This window comes from Oncorhynchus nerka, linkage group LG28 (assembly GCF_034236695.1).
Source record: "Oncorhynchus nerka isolate Pitt River linkage group LG28, Oner_Uvic_2.0, whole genome shotgun sequence".
Lineage (NCBI taxonomy): Eukaryota > Metazoa > Chordata > Actinopteri > Salmoniformes > Salmonidae > Oncorhynchus > Oncorhynchus nerka.
This window is the reverse complement of record NC_088423.1, coordinates 39,064,266-39,079,237: the sequence shown is the minus strand read 5'-3', so window position 1 is coordinate 39,079,237 and position 14,972 is coordinate 39,064,266. Positions and strand designations below refer to the sequence as shown.

Sequence of the window (14,972 nt, the reverse complement as noted above, 5' to 3'; positions counted from 1 at the left end):
GCCAAGACCAAAGAGCTCTCCAAGGATGTCAGGGACAAGATTGTAGACCTACACAAGGCTGGAATGGGCTACAAGACCATCGCCAAGCAGCTTGGTGAGAAGGTGACAACAGTTGGTGCGATTATTCGCAAATGGAAGAAACACAAAAGAACTGTCAATCTCCCTCGGCCTGGGGCTCCATGCAAGATCTCGTGGAGTTGAAATGATCATGAGAACGGTGAGGAATCAGCCCAGAACTACACGGGAGGTTCTTGTCAATGATTTCAAGGCAGCTGGGACCATAGTCACCAAGAAAACAATTGCTAACACACTATGCCGTGAAGGACTGAAATCCTGCAGTGCCCGCAAGGTCCCCCCGCTCAAGAAAGCACATATACATGCCCATCAGAATTTTTCCAATGAACATCTGAATGATTCAGAGGACAACTGGGTGAAAGTGTTGTGGTCAGATGAGACCAAAATGGAGCTCTTTGGCATCAACTCAACTCGCCGTGTTTGGAGGAGGAGGAATGCTGCCTATGACCCCAAGAACACCATCCCCAACATCACACATGGAGGTGGAAACATTATGCTTTGGGGGTGTTTTTCTGCTAAGAGGAAAGGACAACTTCACCGCATTAAAGGGACGATGGAAGGGGACATGTACCGTCAAATCTTGGGTGATAACCTCCTTCCCTCAGACAGGGCATTGAAAATGGGTCATGGATGGGTATTCCAGCATGACAATGACCCAAAACACATGGCCAGGGCAACAAAGGAGTGGCTCAAGAAGAAGCACATTAAGATCCTGGAGTGGCCTAGCCATACCTTATCATCTCCATACCTTAATCCCAGAGAAAATCTGTGGAGGGAGCTGAAGGTTCGAGTTGCCAAACGTCAGCCTCGAAACCTTAATGACTTGGAGAAGATCTGCAAAGAGGAGTGGGACAAAATCCGTCCTGAGATGTGTGCAAACCTGGTGGCCAACTACAAGAAAAGTCTGACCTCTGTGATTGCCAACAAGAGTTTTGCCACCAAGTACTAAGTTATATTATGCAGAGGGGTCAAATACTTATTTCCCTCATTAAAATGCAAATCAATTTATAACATTTTTGCATTTTTCTGGATTTTGTCTCTCATTGTTCAAATAAACCTACCATTAAAATTATAGACTGATCATTTCTTTATCAGTGGGAAAATGTACAAAATCAGCAGGGGATCAAATACTTTTTTCCCTCACTGTATATTTCACATTTCTAATGTGCATTTTCTGGTTGTCAGAAATACTTCTAGTGTAATATGCTACATTCAGTAACATACAATACTGTACTAGTTTGCAATATTTGAACAAAACATTCCAGCTGTACAGTCTCTGTTTCTTAGCTCTCTGCTTCCTAGTCTCTTATAAAAATCGAGTTTATTGGTTGCGTACATCCATTTGCAGATGTTATCGCAGTGAAATGCTTTTGTTTTCTATCAGGGCAGTAATATCTAGCAATACAAAACAATAAACAAATAATCCAAAAAGTAAAACAATATACAGTTATTTTGTATAAATAGTGTACATATAAAGTGGGTAAAACTGTATGTACACATTTCTGTTAAATTACTCTATAGAGCAGCAGTCTCTAAGGAACAGGGTAGAGTAGCGGATGGTAGCCAGCTAGTGACAGTGTCTAAGGTTCAGGGCAGAGTACCGGGCGGGGACCGGCTAGTGATGACTGTTTAGCAGCCTGACGGTCTGGAGATAGAAGCTGTTTCACAATCTCTCTGTCCCAAGCTTTGGGGCACCTGTACTGTCTTCATCTTTTAGATGTTAGCGGGGTGAATAGGCCGTGGCTCAGGTGGCTGAGGTCCTTTACGATCTTCTTGGCCTTCCTGTGACACAAGGTGCTGTAAATGTACTGAAGGACAGGCAGTGTGCGTTTGGCTGACTGCATCACCCTATGGAGAGCCCTTTGGTTGCAAACGTTGCATTTGCCAGCCCGACAGAATGCTCTCTATGGTGCATCCGTAAAAGTTAGTGAGGGTCTTAAGGGCCAAGTCAAATTTCTTCAGTCCAATGAGGTTGAAGAGGTGCTGTTGCGCTTTCACCTCGCTGTCAGCATGGAGAGACTATTTCAGGTCTTTAGTGATGTGCACGATGAGGAACTTGAAGCTTTTGACCCACTCCATTGCGGCCCCATATCTGTGGATGGGGGCGTGCTTTCTATGCTGTCTCCTGTGTTCAGTGATCAGGTTATTTTCCAGGTACTACTCTGCCAGGGCTCTCGCCTCCTCCCTGTAGGCTCTCTCGCTGTTGTTGATAATCAGGCCTACCACTGTTGTGCCGCCAGCAAACTTGATGATTGAGTTGGAGACAAACGCGGCCATGCAGTCATGGGTGAACAAGGAGCACAGGAGGGGGCTGAGAACACACACCTGTGGGTCCCAGTGTTGATGATCAGATTTGTGGAGGTGTTGTTGCCTACCTTCCCCACCTGGGATCGACCTCAGGAAGTGTAGGGCCAGCTTCACAGGGTGGAGTTTAGTGATGAGCTTGGAGGGCACTATAGCAATGAAGGCTGAGCTGTAGTCAATGAACAGCATTCATAGGTATTTCTCTTGTCCAGGTGGGATAAGGCATTGTGTAGTGCAATGGCGATTGTGTTGTCAGTGGATCTGTTGGGCCGGTAGGCAAATTGTAGTGGGTCTAGGGTGTTGGCTAAGGTGGTGATATGATCCTTAACTAGCCTCTCAAAGCACTTCATGATGACAGAAATTGGCTATTGGGCAAAACTCATTTACTTCAGTTACCTTTGCTTTCTTGGGTACAGAAACAATGGTGGCCATCTTGAAGGAAGTGGGGACAATATACTGGGATAGGGAGAGATTGAATATGTCTGTAAACACTCCAGCCAGCTGGTCTGCACATGCTCTGTGGATGCAGCTTGGGATACCTCCTGGACTGGCAGCCTTGCGAGGGTTAACACGTCAGACAAGGAGAATGAGAGCTAACAGTCCTCGTGAGCTGCGGTGGCCCACAGTGGCAGCTCGGTGCTGTTTTCTCTGAAGCGGGCAGTGAGGTGTCAATGTCTGCGACTTTACTGGCTTTCCCTTTATAATCATTGATTGCCTGGAGTCCCTGCCACATACGTCTTGTGTCTAAGCCATTGAATTGCGACTCCACTTTGTCCTTGTACTGTCGTTTTGCCTCTTTGATTGCCTCATGGAGGTCATAGCTGGTCTGCTTATGTACGTCCATGTTCCCAGTCACCTTGATGTGGTTAGATGCAGTGGTTTGCACTTTCAGTTTTGCGCAAATGCTGCCATCTATCCTTGGTTTTTGGTTTGGATAAGTTATCACAGTGGGAACAACATCCTCTATGTATTTCCTGATGAACCCAGTCTCTGAGTCAGTGTATATGTAGATACTATTCTCAGAAGCCTCAGAATATGTGGTTTCCAGTTTGCACAAAGTCCAGTGTAGTTCCCTGAAAGCCATTGCCATGTCGGCTTGGGGGAGAACATACATGGCAGTGATGATGAAGAAAGTTATCTCGGGAGTTTATGCAGTAATGTGATGGTGAGATATTCCAGATCGGGATACCAAAAGGACTTTAGTTCCTATATGTTTACACAAGTTGTAAATCATAAAACATACTCCTCCACCATTATTTTTCCCTGAAAGTTCTTACTTCCTGTCTGCATGATGGACGGAGAACCCAACTGACTGAATGGATGGGGACTATATAATCGGAGAGAGCTATGATTCCGTAAAACAGAGTATGTTACAGATCCTCGCCCTGAGATCGTCTACTTTAATGTCCAGGGACTGAACGTTAGCGGGTAATATACTTGGAACCGGTGGATGGTAATGCATGAGTCTGAGTCTGACGAGGGCCCCACTTCTTCTTCCTCTTACTCGTCAGCGTTTTGGTGCAGACCCCGGGATGAATGGAGCTGCCTTGGGCAGTTCAAACAAACAGCATCCATTTCAGGGAAGTCAAATTTCTGGTCGAAATACTGGTGGGTGACCGCCGATTTAATATCCAAAAGTTATTTTCAGCTGTAGGTAATAATACAAGAGACGTTCTGAGCAAATAATGTAAGAAATAACAAAAAATAAAGTTGGCTAGGAGCTAGAAACAGAGAGACCGTTTCTGTCTTTATTTTGGCAGTTACCTATATATAGGATAAAGTAATCCTTCTCACCCCCCCCCTTAAAAGATTTAGATGCACTATTGTAAAGTGGCTGCTCCACTGGATGTCATAAGGTGAATGCACCAATTTGTAAGTCGCTCTGGATAAGAGCGTCTGCTAAATGACTTAAATGTAAATGTAAATATAACCAACATTCAATATGAGAAGTGGCATTAGTATTCCTAACAATGTGTCACGCCCTGGCCTTAGTATTCTGTGTTTTCGTTAGTATTTTGGTGAGGCCAGGGTGTGACATGGGGATTTATGTGGTTTGTTTTGTCTGGGGTTGTTTGTAGTAATGGGATTGTGGTTAGAGTAGTACTCTAGGTAAGTCTATGGTTGCCTAGAGTGGTTCTCAATCAGAGGCAGGTGTTTATCAATGTCTCTGATTGGGAACCATATTTAGGCAGCCATATTCTTTAGGTCTCTTGTGAGTGATTGTTCCTGTCTCTGGGTTTGCACCAGATGGTTTGAGGTTTCACGTTTCTTGTTTTGTAGATTGTTGTACTTTCATCTTTATTAAAGATGTACAAAACTAACCACGCTGCATTTTGGTCTGCCTCTCTTTCACCAGAAGAAAACCATTACACAATGTGATAGGCAATCACTCAGGCCCATGGTCACATGCTCAAGAAAGACTTGTGGCCCTAAACATGAACACCAAAGCCAGAGAGAAATCAACTGAGTTGAATTTAACCCCTCCTTACCTCCATAGAGAGCTCTCTGTGACACTGCCAAGGCTGAAGTCAAAGTACTTAGTCAGCATTAGAATCACCTTCAAAAGAGAACACAGTTCCCATCTCAGCACGCATCTTTAGAAAATACGAGTAATATACAACCCTTTGATAATGTAACACTTCCATGCATCATATCATCTGACATTTTGGTGGGACTTGAAGTAATGAGCTGCATATTATGCAGTATTTCACAATTGTGGTAAATAAGCCTAAAGTTCAAAAATGTTTTTTTATTTTTTTATTTTTGACTACCTCATTTTCAAACTTGCACCTGTTGCTATTTTATCATTGGAAGTGGTTTGAGCAGGATGGCCTTAGGAGTGCATCATCAACTTTACAACAGCAGCCTTAATATGGATACTCAGCTTAATATGGATGCTTGTCAAACCTCCACACACATAAACTAATCCCAAACCAATTTATGAGGCCTTGTCAAGGCTTCATTCTGCATGAGAATGTTGCATCTTCTGTGTGAAGGTAAAGGTTGTGTCACGGATTCCCCCAGTACTTCTGCTCATTCTATTCACCAGCTCCAGAGGTCTACGTCACTGGACTTCTAGGTGTCACTGGACTTCTAGGTGTCACTGGACTTCTAGGTGTCACTGGACTTCTAGGTGTCACTGGACTTCTAGGTGTCACTGGACTTCTAGGTGTCACTGAACTGGATCATCACCACCAACCCCGGACTGTCTTGTCTCATTACGCACACCTGGTTCCCATTCCCCCTGATTAGGATGTGTATATATGTGCCCTCTGTTCCCCCTTGTCCTTGTCAATCATTGTTCCCATGTCGGTTGGTCTTGTGAGTACCTGTGCTTTGTTGTTTCGGCTTTCATGCTACGTGCACTTGTTATTTGGGGTCACATCCCATGTAATTATTTTTTTATTTTTTTTATTAAACCTTTATTTAACCAGGTAGGCAAGTTGAGAACAAGTTCTCATTTACAATTGCGACCTGGCCAAGATAAAGCAAAGCAGTTCGACACAAACAACGACACAGTTACACATGGAGTAAAACAAACATACAGTCAATAATACAGTACAAACAAGTCAATATACGATGTGAGCAAATAAGGTGAGATAAGGGAGGTAAAGGCAAAAAAGGCCATGGTGGCAAAGTAAATACAAAATAGCAAGTAAAACACTGGAATTGTAGATTTGCAGTGGAAGAATGTGCAAAGTAGAAATAAAAATAATGGGGTGCAAAGGAGCAAAATAAATAAATAAATAAATTAATTAAATACAGTAGGGAAAGATGTAGTTGTTTGGGCTAAATTATAGGTGGGCTATGTACAGGTGCAGTAATCTTTGAGCTGCTCTGACAGTTGGTGCTTAAAGCTAGTGAGGGAGATAAGTGTTTCCAATTTCAGAGATTTTTGTAGTTCGTTCCAGTCATTGGCAGCAGAGAACTGGAAGGAGAGGCGGCCAAAGGAAGAATTGGTTTTGGGGGTGACTAGAGAGATATACCTGCTGGAGCGTGTGCTACAGGTGGGAGATGCTATGGTGACCAGCGAGCTGAGATAAGGGGGGACTTTACCTAGAAGGGTCTTGTAGATGACATGGAGCCAGTGGGTTTGGCGACGAGTATGAAGCGAGGGCCAGCCAACGAGAGCGTACAGGTCGCAATGGTGGGTAGCATATGGGGCTTTGGTGACAAAACGGATTGCACTGTGATAGACTGCATCCAATTTGTTGAGTATGGTATTGGAGGCTATTTTGTAAATTACATCGCCGAAGTCGAGGATTGGTAGGATGGTCAGTTTTACTAGGGTATGTTTGGCAGCATGAGTGAAGGATGCTTTGTTGCGAAAAAGGAAGCCAATTCTAGATTTAACTTTGGATTGGAGATGTTTCATATGGGTCTGGAAGGAGAGTTTACATTCTAACCAGACACCTAAGTATTTGTAGTTGTCCACGTATTCTAAGTCAGAGCCGTCCAGAGTAGTGATGTTGGACAGGCGGGCAGGTACAGGTAGCGATCGGTTGAAGAGCATGCATTTAGTTTTACTTGTATTTAAGAGCAATTGGAGGCCACGGAAGGAGAGTTGTATGGCATTGAAGCTTGCCTGGAGGGTTGTTAGCACAGTGTCCAAAGAAGGGCCAGAAGTATACAGAATATTAAAGGTTAACCCGCACTCTTTTGTTTGGGTTACATCCCTGTGTACCTTATATACGTGTTTTGTTTTGGGCTTCGTCCCTGTTCCTTTTTCATGACATGTTGTATTTTTGGGTGGAGTAATAAAAAACCCTATTACTTATTCCTGCGCCTGTCTCCGATCATTATACAATGTGACAGGTTGTGTTTTTTTTTTGTTAGGGCTCAGCGCGTTTCTTCCATTACAAGCATCCCAGGTACAGCAAGGCTCTCCTCGTAAATATCATGGACATCTTTTTTGAGGAGATTGTAAAGAACACCATTGTTATATGGCGGTTATACAAGCTCATACTTAATAGGTATGTAGACAAATAAATTGCGAGGTGTCATGTAAATTATTCTACATGTTAATGAATGGCTCTATGGACAGCTCTATTTTCTGTTTTAATTTGAAAGGAGAAACTTCTTTCCTACTCAGCGTTTGTTTGGAACCTAAATTGAAGTCTTTGTATCACTACATTATTATTACATACAGTCAATGTTTACAGATAGATTTTTCCCATTCCCTCAGCTCTAAATACTTGAAGACAATGTGGAAGAATTACCATTTAAGTACACAACTCTCTCAATGGTTTACTGCATAATAAACCAGTGTGAAGGTCTTCTACACCTTGGAGACAAAACTCTCCTGGGACCATTGGTCTTTCCAGTTGTATATATATATATTGTGGTTGGCCAAAGTGTGGTGAGGAATAATATAATAATAATAATAATAATAATAGGAGTATTTTAACACAGCAGTAATCTAGAAACCCACACATTGGGAAATACAGTGCCTTGCAAATGTATTCATCCCCCTTGGCGTATTTCCTGTTCTGTTGCATTACAACCTGTAACTTAAATAGATTTTTATTTGGACTCCATGTAATGGACATACAAAAAAAAGTTGAAATTGGTGAGGTGAAATTAAATAAGGAACTTGTTTCTAAAAAAATATCAAAGGGAAAAGTGGTGAGTGTCTGTATTCACTCCATTTGCAATGAAGCCCCTAAATAAGATCTGGTGCAACCAATAACCTTCAGTCAAATAGTTAGTTAAATAAAGTCCACCTACACTTGAAGTTGGAAGTTTACATACACCTTAGACAAATACATTTAAACTCAGTTTTTCACAATTCCTGACATTTAATCCTAGCAAAAATTCCCTGTCTTAGGCCAGTTAGAATCACCACTTTATTTTAAGAATGTGTAATGTCAGAATAATAGAGAATTATTTCAGATGTAATTTCTTTCATCACATTCCCAGTGTCAGAAGTTCACATACACTCAATTAGTATTTGCTAGCATTGCCTTTAAATTGTTTAACTTGGGTCAAACGTTTCAGGTAGCCTTCCACAAGCTTCCCACAATAAATTGGGTGAATTCTGGCCAGTTCCTCTTGACAGAGCTCGTGTAACTAAGTCATGTTTGTAGGCCTCTATGCTCGCACACACTTTTTCAGTTCTGCCCCAAATTGTCTATAGGATTGAGGTCAGGGCTTGTCATGGCCTCTCCAATACCTTGATTTTGTTGTCCTTAAGCCATTTTGCCACAACTTTGAAAGTATGCTTGGGGTCATTGTCCATTTGGAAGACCCAGTTGTGACAGCTTTAACTTTTGTCTTGAGATGTTGCTTCAACATATCCACATAATTTCCCTTCCTCATGATGCCATCTGTTGGTGAAATGCACCAGTCCCTCCTGCAGCAAAGCACCACCACAACATGATGCTGCCACCCCAAGCTTCACAGTTGGTATGGTGTTCTTTGGCTTGCAAGCCTCCCCCTTTTTCCCCCAAATGAGGATAGTCATTATGGCCAAACAGTTCTATTTTTGTTTCATTAGACCAGAGGACATTTCTCCAAAAAGTACAATCTTTGTCCCCATGTGCAGTTGCAAACCATAGTCTGGCTTTCTTATGGCGGTTTTGGAGCAGTGGCTTCTTTCTTGCTGAGCGGCCTTTCGGGCTATGTCGATATAGGACTCGTTTAACTGTGGATATAGATACTTTTGTACCCGTTTCCTCCAACATCTTCACAAGGTCATTTGCTGTTCTGGGATTGATTTTCACTTTTTGCACTGAAGTACATTCATCTCTAGGAGACCGAACGAGTCTCCGTCCTGAGTGGTATGATGGTTGCATGGTCCCATGGTGTTTATGGTTGCGTACTGTTGTTTGTACAGATGAACGTGGTACCTTCAGGCGTTTGGAAATTGCTCCCAAGGATGAACCAGACTTGTGGAGGTCTACAATTATTTTTCTGATGTCTTGGCTGATTTATTTAGATTTTCCCACGATGTCAAGCAAAGAGGCACTGAGTTTGAAGGTAGGCCTTGAAATATATCCACAAGTACACTTCCAATTGACTAAAATTATGTCAATTAGCCTATCAGAAGCTTCTAAAGCCAAGACATCATTTTTGGGAATTTTTTTATTTTTTTAGGCACAGTCAACTTAGTGTATGTAAACTTCTGACCCACTGGAATTGTGATACAGTGAAATAATCTGTCAGTAAACAATTGTTGGAAATATTACTTGTGTCATGCACAAAGTAGATGTCCTAAACAACTTGCCAAAACTATAATTTGTTAACAAGACATTTGTAGTGGTTGAAAAAAGAGTTTTAATGACTCCAAACTAAGTGTATTTTCTATCTTCCGACTTCAACTGTATGTGCAATCTAACATTTACATTTACATTTAAGTCATTTAGCAGACGCTCTTATCCAGAGCGACTTACAAATTGGTGCTTTCACCTTATGACATCCAGTGGAACAGCCACTTTACAATAGTGCATCTAGGTCTTTTAAGGGGGGGGGGGGGGGAGAAGGATTACTTTATCCTATCCTAGGTATTCCTTAAAGAGGTGGGGTTTCAGGTGTCTCCGGAAGGTGGTGATTGACTCCGCTGTCCTGGCGTCGTGAGGGAGTTTGTTCCACCATTGGGGGGCCAGAGCAGCGAACAGTTTTGACTGGGCTGAGCGGGAACTGTACTTCCTCAGTGGTAGGGAGGCGAGCAGGCCAGAGGTGGATGAACGCAGTGCCCTTGTTTGGGTGTAGGGCCTGATCAGAGCCTGGAGGTAGTGAGGTGCCGTTCCCCTCACAGCTCCGTAGGCAAGCACCATGGTCTTGTAGCGGATGCGAGCTTCAACTGGAAGCCAGTGGAGAGAGCGGAGGAGCGGGGTGACGTGAGAGAACTTGGGAAGGTTGAACACCAGACGGGCTGCGGCGTTCTGGATGAGTTGTAGGGGTTTAATGGCACAGGCAGGGAGCCCAGCCAACAGCGAGTTGCAGTAATCCAGACGGGAGATGACAAGTGCCTGGATTAGGACCTGCGCCGCTTCCTGTGTGAGGCAGGGTCGTACTCTGCGGATGTTGTAGAGCATGAACCTACAGGAACGGGCCACCGCCTTGATGTTATTTGAGAACGACAGGGTGTTGTCCAGGATCACGCCAAGGTTCTTAGCGCTCTGGGACGAGGACACAATGGAGTTGTCAACCGTGATGGCGAGATCATGGAACGGGCAGTCCTTCCCCGGGAGGAAGAGCAGCTCCGTCTTGCCGAGGTTCAGCTTGAGGTGATGATCCGTCATCCACACTGATATGTCTGCCAGACATGCAGAGATGCGATTCTAAGGGTAACATCATCTGCCTCGTGATCTCAGTGTATATTTACACCTGTTCTGAAAGGCCCCAGAGTCCGCAACACCACTAAGCAATGGGCACTACCAAGCAAGCGGCACCATGAGGCAAAGGAGTTCTCCAAACAGGTCAGGGACAAAGTTGTGGAGAAGTACAGATCAGGTTTGGTTTATAAAAAAATATCAGAAACTTTAAACATCCCACAGAGCGCCATTAAATCCATTATTAAAAAATGGGAAGAATATGGCACCACAACAAACCTGCCAATAGAGGGCCACCCACCAAAACTTACAGACCAGGCAAGGAGGGCATTAATCAGAGAGGCAACAAAGAGACCAAAGATAACCCTGAAGGAGCTGCAAAGCTCCAGAGTGGAGATGGGAGTATATGTCCATTGGACTATTTTAAACCGTACACTCCACAGAGTTGGGCTTTACGGAGGAGTGGCCAGAAAAAAGCCATTGCTTAACTTCTCTAGGATAGGGGGCAGTATTTGGAATTTTGGATAAAAAGCATGCCCAAATTCAACTGCCTGCTACTCATCCCCAGAAGATAAGATTAGCAGATTATTAGTAGATTTGGATAGAAAACACTCTGAGGTTTCTAAAACGGTTTGAATCATGTCTGTGACTAAAACAGTACTTATGTAGCAGGCGAAACCCCAAGGACAAACCATTCAGATTTTTTTTTTGAGGTCACTCTCTTTTCAATGGATTTTCATTGGGAATCCAGATTTCTATGGGACTTGCTTGCGGTTCCTACCGCTTCCACTGGATGTCACCAGTCTTTAGAAATTGGTTGAGGTTATTCCTTTGTGTAATGAGGAAGTACGGCCATCTTGATCGAGGGTCACTTCATGTGTACTGTTTGATAGAGGCGCATGACCAGAAAACTAGCGTCAGTTTGTTGTCTTCCTGTATTGAACACAGACCATCCGTCTTCAATTTGATTGATTATTTAACTTTAAAAAATAACTAAAGTTGTATTACAAAAGTAGTTTGAAATGTTTTGGCTAAGTTTACAGGTAACTTCTGAGATATTTTGTAGTCAAGTTGGAACCGGTGTTTTCTGGATCAAACGCGCCAAATAAATGGACATTTTGGATATATATGGACAGAATTAATCGAACAAAAAGGACCATTTGTGATGTTTATGGGACATATTGGAGTGCCAACAGAAGAAGCTCATCAAAGGTAAGGCATTTATATTTTTTTATTTCTGTGTTTTGTGTCACGCCTGCAGGGTTGAAATGTTTTCTCTTTTGTTTACTATGGTGCTATCCTCAGATAATAGCATTGTTTGCTTTCGCCAAAAAGCCTTTTTGTAATCTGACATGTTGGCTGGATTCACAACACGTGTAGCTTTAATTTGGTATCTTACATGTGTGATTTCATGAAAGTTTGATTTCTATAGTAATTTATTTGAATTTGGCGCTCTGCATTTTCTCTGGCTTTTGGATGCTAGCGTCCCACATATCCCAGAGAGGTTAAAGAAAAAAATAAGCATGTTTGGTGTTCGCCAAAAGGCATGTGGGAGACTCTCCAAACATATGGAAGAAGGTACTCTGGTCAGATGAGACTAAAATTTTTATTTTTGGCCATCAAGGAAAACACTATGTCTGGTGCAAACCCAACACCTCTCATCACCCCAAGAACACCATCCCCACAGTGAAGCATGATGGTGGCGCTAAATACAGGGAAAAACCTGTTTCAGTCTTCCAGAGATTAGAGACTGGGATGGAGGTTCACCTTCCAGCAGGACAATGACCCTAAGCATACTGCTAAAGCAACACTCAAGTGATTTAAGGGGAAACATTTCAATCTATTAGAATGGCCTAATCAAAGCCCAGACCTCAATCCAATTGAGAATATGTGCTATGACTTAAAGGTTGCTGTACACCAGCGGAACGCATCCACCTTGAAGGAGCTGGAGCAGTTTTGCCTTGAAGAATGGGCAAATATCCCAGTGGCTAGATGTGCCAAGCTTTTGAGACCCCAAGATACTTGCAGCTGTCATTTCTGCAAAAGGTGGCTCTAAAAATGATTGACTTTGGGGGGGATAGTTCTGCACGCTCAAGTTTTCAGTTTTTTTGTCTTTGTCTAATTTGTTTCAAAATAAAAATGATTTTGCTTCTGCAAAGTGGTAGGTATGTTGTGTAAATCAAATGATACAAACCCCCCAAAAATCTATTTTAAGTCCAGGTTGAAAGGCAACAAACTAGGAAAAATGCCCAGGGGGTGAATACTTTCGCAAGCCATTGTAGAGATGAATGGTCTACCAATTACATGACCTTTATAGCTTCCAAAAGTCCCAATCTGCTGGACATTGTCATACACAATAAAATGAACTCGAGCAGTTTGGAAAGTAGAGCCAATTACTTCCTGTCTTCTGGATGGCCATTACCTTATCTATTTACTTGGAGAAGGTCCAGTGGAAGACTCAAATCATTTGCATCCTCAAGTGCCAGCTGGAAAATTGTTAGGCGAGTGTTGAAAGTGCAAGGTGAAGCTCTCTTAATGTTGTAAATATTTAATGTGCCAGGCATCAATATACAGTGATTCTTAAATGTGTAGATTTGTCTGTGTTAAACAGGGGGTTGGGGCTGGGTACTTACTTGCTATCTAACTGTAGCTATAAAGATCCTGTGTGAATCTCAACCCTGTGTGAATACATTGGTATGAATCTTATCATTCTTGAGGCATGAAAGAGGTGTTATAGTGATTTTTAAAGGGCTTACTTTGAGAAGATTACTACAGTAGAATGAAGGCGCTGTATTAAGAGGGATGGAGGAATGTGGGATAGAGGGTGGAGGGAGGCACCCTATTAGTGAAGGATGAGGAGCCTCTGAAAGAGACATTTAAAGGCTAGACAGACTACAAATTAAGATTCATTCCCAGACTCAGCGACTCCCTGATCCGGCCTTATCAGCTTCAGGAATTAAGTTACCTCATCAATAAAACTGTCAACATATTTACCCGCTGCAATTAAATAGACAGATGATTCCATAAAATCAATTGTTACCAAGTTACTGCTCTGAATATCAATAATATATGGTGGTTTTCTATCTTTACCCTATACATGGAAAAGCACTAACACATTACCATTTTTGTTTTTTAAGAGTTTCTCAATCTATTTCCACTACTACAACACTAATGACGCTGATGAAAAATAACAAGCCAGCTCCCTAACGGTAACCCTTATTGTACAGATGTGAATTGTTATACTTTTTAAGTTCTTATTAGCAATGGAATAGAGACACCCCATTCTTAGAAACTGTAAGTACATTATGGCAAATTAATGAGATTCAAATTAGAATTTGCAGTCTAACACCATGAGTCTAAGAATTGTGACATATTCACTGCGAGCGGAGCCAGTGTTTACTTTCAAAGAGATGTTTCTGTTGATTCATAATGATATTATCATCAAAAGTTATGCATTTTGAAAGTAGAGGCTTTCATATTATCTTATCATCCATCTATATGTTACATTTGGACTAATTTACCCATCTTTTACTGGATGGATGTCCTTTTAAAAGAATACACACTGAATAAAATGCATAAACTATCATCCTTTACACAACCTTTACCTTTCTGTTTCAGGCTTTATCTGTTGGTACAAACACAAGCTCAGAGCTCTCAACCATACAACCTCAACCTGTATTATTGGCTTTCTTTTGTCTACCACATCAATTTGTATCTCTTTATTCACACAGACAGTGTTTTTTGAAGTCAGAGCTATTTGGTCTCATATGAATAACATGTCAACTGGATCATGAATTATTAAGTGACTTCACGGTAGATTATTGCAAAGATAAATGAGTAATGTCCTCACACAACTCTCCTAACCGTCAAGATTCCGAAGCATCCCACACCATGAGAGCTTAAGGTAGGATTGCTTGACAACAACAGAATACTCCAGATCACTGAAATGTATGCCTCCTCCAGCCATGTCAGTATCTTCTGACTTTCACTACTAACAACTGAGAGTTTTATCTTGAACAAAAGGATGTCTGAATATCTGTAAATATAGTGGGTGCAATTTAAGTGATATGTGGTAGTGGTAGTAGTTCCGCAACAATCAAATGTATATAGGGAACATATCAGAGTGATAGCAGTTCTTAAAATCTTTTAATGGGTGAATATTTAACAATGCCTATTTGTAATCACAGACAGTTTGGAAGCCTTTGTTTAGGCCTGTGATATAAAACAAGTGATATAAAACACCTATTATTCATCAATAAACAAATTCCTACAGCCAGCCTGCTTGCTGTAATCACTTGTAATTACAGTACAATACTGTAG

General features: G+C 42.0%; 1 protein-coding gene across 1 annotated transcript in view; it reads right to left on the bottom strand.

Annotated features, from left to right (window-relative positions):
- LOC115113865 (VPS10 domain-containing receptor SorCS1-like) overlaps positions 1 to 14,972 on the bottom strand; it is a 90,159-nt gene that overhangs the window by 55,601 nt on the left and 19,586 nt on the right. Inside the window, exon 2 of the mRNA XM_065012582.1 lies at positions 4,869 to 4,936. Coding sequence (XP_064868654.1) covers positions 4,869 to 4,936 — 68 coding nt within the window. The remainder of the gene's footprint in view (positions 1 to 4,868; positions 4,937 to 14,972) is intronic.